Genomic DNA, 3593 nt, shown 5'->3' on the forward strand with positions numbered 1-3593 from the left:
CTTAAAGAGATCTCTTAGTGAGTCCCGAGCACGTAAATTATATATAGAACGAATGGCTCTTTTCTGTAAGATAAATATAGTTTCTATATCTGCTGCCCTGCCCCATAGTAGAATTCCATAGGACATAATACTATGAAAGTAGCTGAAATAAACCAATCTAGCTGTATCTTCATCGGTGAGATGCCTTACCTTTCGGACTGCATATGCTGCTGAACTGAGCTTACCTGCAGCGGTGTTGACATGGGCTCCCCACTGTAGTTTCTCGTCCAATGTTAACCCAAGAAATACAGTCGATTCTGTAGGGTGTAATACCTCCCCGTTCAAGGTAATATTTCTGCTTAACTTTTTAACGTTTGGTAGTAAAAATTCAACACAAGTTGTTTTTTTGGCATTTAATAATAAATTATTAGCAGTAAACCAGTCGGATATGTGTAAAAGAGCACTGTTCACTTCGTCAACATTTGGGTCATGCCTATCCACATTAAATATTAATGAGGTATCATCTGCAAACAGAACTATTTCACACCTATCCTGTAAATAATAAGGTAGATCATTGATATATACCAAGAACAAGAAGGGTCCTAAAATAGATCCCTGTGGAACACCAATGTTAATTGACGCACCGCTAGAACGTTCTCCATTAACAACTACAGTTTGTATCCTATCATGCAGGTATGAGGCTATGAGGTTCTGAGCTTGTCCTTTAATCCCATAGTGATTAAGTTTACGCAATAAGGTACAATGTTCAACGCAGTCAAATGCCTTGGAGAGGTCACAAAATATCCCCAAAGCATTTTTTGAGTTTTCCCATGAAAAAAGTAGAACCTGAATTTAATTAATAAATTGAAAGAGTTGATGATTTATAGAAGTGAAACTCGGTACTAGCAACTAGGGCTCCCCATTTGAAAAATTACATGCTGTACTAAGGCTGTACAGTCGACCTCTTCGTTTATAATAAGAAATATGGTACAACTTATCTAAATAGAGAGGCGAACAATTTATTTGCGAAGTCAGTTATTTTTTACATGGAAATGTAAAAAACAATGTGCAGATGCACAATCCTTTTAATTTTTCTGACTTATCACTGTTATACATTAGGTTCATTATCTGATAAAAATCGTTACTATTTTCCAGAGGCACTATTAGAAGAAATGTTACCAGCCCCAGTGGCAGAACAGTTAAAACGAGGGAAGCGCGTGTTGCCCGAAAACTATGACTCGGTCACAATATATTTCAGTGATATCGTTGGATTTACTGCTATGTCCGCTGAAAGTACGCCGCTTCAGGTAAATCTATTTCGTTCGGAAGTGTCACCTGGCATGAATAGATTTGTTGTATCGCTCTACATTCCATGTTTATAACTTATAGTTTCAAATAAACATACTCACTCTTTAATTAATTTCAAATTATAATGGTTCTTTTAGCAAACAAAACAGCAAACTTGATGAATTTATTTGATTTATTAACATGGTAATTTTTTCAGGTTGTCGATTTTTTAAACGATCTCTACACGTGTTTCGACTCCATTTTAGAAAATTTCGACGTTTACAAAGTAGAAACAATTGGCGATGCGTACATGGTGGTAAGAATTACCTATAAGAATGTACCTTAACGGGATTTAAAAATTGGTTAAAATATATAAGAAAGGAATTAGGTATTTACGATATTTTGTCTTAATTCTCTGGAGGCTTACAACGGATATACAGAAAGCGCATCTCCCATACGAACTTCACAGCATATTGTCTGTATAATATTATAGAGCTCTTCTATTAAAAAGGACCATCAATTAAAAGTGTTATATCTATACAGGTATCAGGACTACCAATAAGAAATGGTATACTACACGCGGGCGAAATCGCATCAATGGCGCTCGCACTGCTGGCGGCCACGCGTGCGTTTCGGGTGCGACATCGGCCTGAGCATCGCTTGTTGTTGCGTGTTGGAATACACTCTGGTACGTTAGATATCGGTATCGGTATTGGGTTATGGATATCGTTTTGAATATAGGATTAATTGTTTGAAATGGATGATTGTACTAATAGGTACCTATGTTGAATGTTACACGGTAGCGTTAATAATAATGGTCTATAGTTTTTTCATTTGTTTCTATATCTTGTGGTCGTAAACGAGTAGCTTTATCTATAAGCATAATCATAGTAGGTATAAGATCTAAGATGATGTGGGTAGTATTTTCAATATCTATTAAAATATTGAATCCAACATAATTAAATTTTAAACAGCAAAACTGTTTATATATGTAACAAAATGCATTTCTTATTTTCAGGACCTGTGTGTGCGGGAGTGGTAGGATTAAAAATGCCGCGATATTGCCTCTTCGGTGACACCGTTAACACTGCTAGTCGATTTGAATCTACAGGACTTCGTAAGTAAATCTTATCCATATGCCTACTTTAATTCAATTTCAAGTTTATTTAAATTGTAAAACATATTTAAATGTTTTAGTTTCGGTTCTTTACTCTTCTAATTACCAGAAGTAATTTTATAACAATCATTTTCAAACCAGCCCTCAAGATCCACTGCAGTTCCGCGTGCAAGCTCCTCCTCGACCAACTGGGAGGTTACATAGTAGAAGAGCGTGGTATAGTTGCCATGAAGGGCAAGCGGGATCAGATCACATACTGGGTGCGGGGTGAAGAGCCAGCAGCAGCGGCCAGTAGGGCCAGGAGACGAGCGGCTACTAGGGATGTTCCACCGCACTTGCCTAGAAGTTCCTTGAAGACACGTGGTTGGAAGAACCAAGTGGGCGGGTTGCATAGGTGCGTGTGTTGTATCTTGGCTTCTTAGCTTATAATAATAATAATTAGTCGGTGAGTTGGTGACTGCATTGCACTGTCATAACTGCATTAATCAAATCAGAGTGATAAATATAGGCAAACGGACTATTAGGTGCTTTCCGTCTTACCACCTGGTACGAAATGATTTGCTAACAGCCTTATAGATACTTACAATTTAAAAATTGGTTTATTTTTATTTTTTCAGATGTTGCAGTTTAGAATCTCCAAAGAAACTAAGATTTGCTTCGGGCAATCATTTAGAATCTCATACTGATAGTGTACTACATCATCGGAGCGATGAATACCTTATGGAAGTGAGTAATGAAGCCAATATTTATTCAATGAGTGGACTTATGTTAAAAATCCCAAATAAATAAATAGCATTGCCTAAGCATTGCTTCTATTTGATGCTACCATGTTACAAGGATAATATTGTAAATTCAGCAATTCATGACAAAAACTATCGTACATCGTTCTCCAATATTACGTCTATCTCTATTCCAAATTTTATATAAAATATCAGTTCAGTATTTGATAAAGCGTTTCAGACGTACAGTATTACTTTCTATCGATAATGAGTATACTTATTGTAGATACGAGTTCACACTCGTACACGCAGGGGATGGGAATGGCTCGTTACGTCGCCAGTAACTAGGGTAAACACACGTACGCTCACGCCCGGGGCTGCTGCGTGACTGTGCTACCCACTACCCGCGAACCCGAGACATCCGGGGATATAGTACCTATACTTTACTCAAACACTACACTTATAACTAAAATTAGTCCTTCGTTCTACAG

General features: G+C 37.3%; 1 protein-coding gene across 1 annotated transcript in view; it reads left to right on the forward strand.

The window, feature by feature from the left end:
* LOC149905801 (guanylate cyclase 32E) overlaps nucleotides 1–3593 on the forward strand; it is a 34776-nt gene that overhangs the window by 29160 nt on the left and 2023 nt on the right. The window contains exons 20-25 of the mRNA XM_090105871.1: nucleotides 1135–1286; nucleotides 1484–1582; nucleotides 1810–1954; nucleotides 2285–2383; nucleotides 2525–2777; nucleotides 3001–3109. Of these exons, the coding sequence (XP_089961997.1) occupies nucleotides 1135–1286; nucleotides 1484–1582; nucleotides 1810–1954; nucleotides 2285–2383; nucleotides 2525–2777; nucleotides 3001–3109 (857 nt within the window). The remainder of the gene's footprint in view (nucleotides 1–1134; nucleotides 1287–1483; nucleotides 1583–1809; nucleotides 1955–2284; nucleotides 2384–2524; nucleotides 2778–3000; nucleotides 3110–3593) is intronic.

Source organism: Colias eurytheme, chromosome 9, assembly GCF_061535395.1.
Source record: "Colias eurytheme isolate Ceu_HAF_F1 chromosome 9, ilColEury1 Martin Lab GWU primary, whole genome shotgun sequence".
NCBI classification, from domain to species: Eukaryota; Metazoa; Arthropoda; class Insecta; order Lepidoptera; family Pieridae; genus Colias; species Colias eurytheme.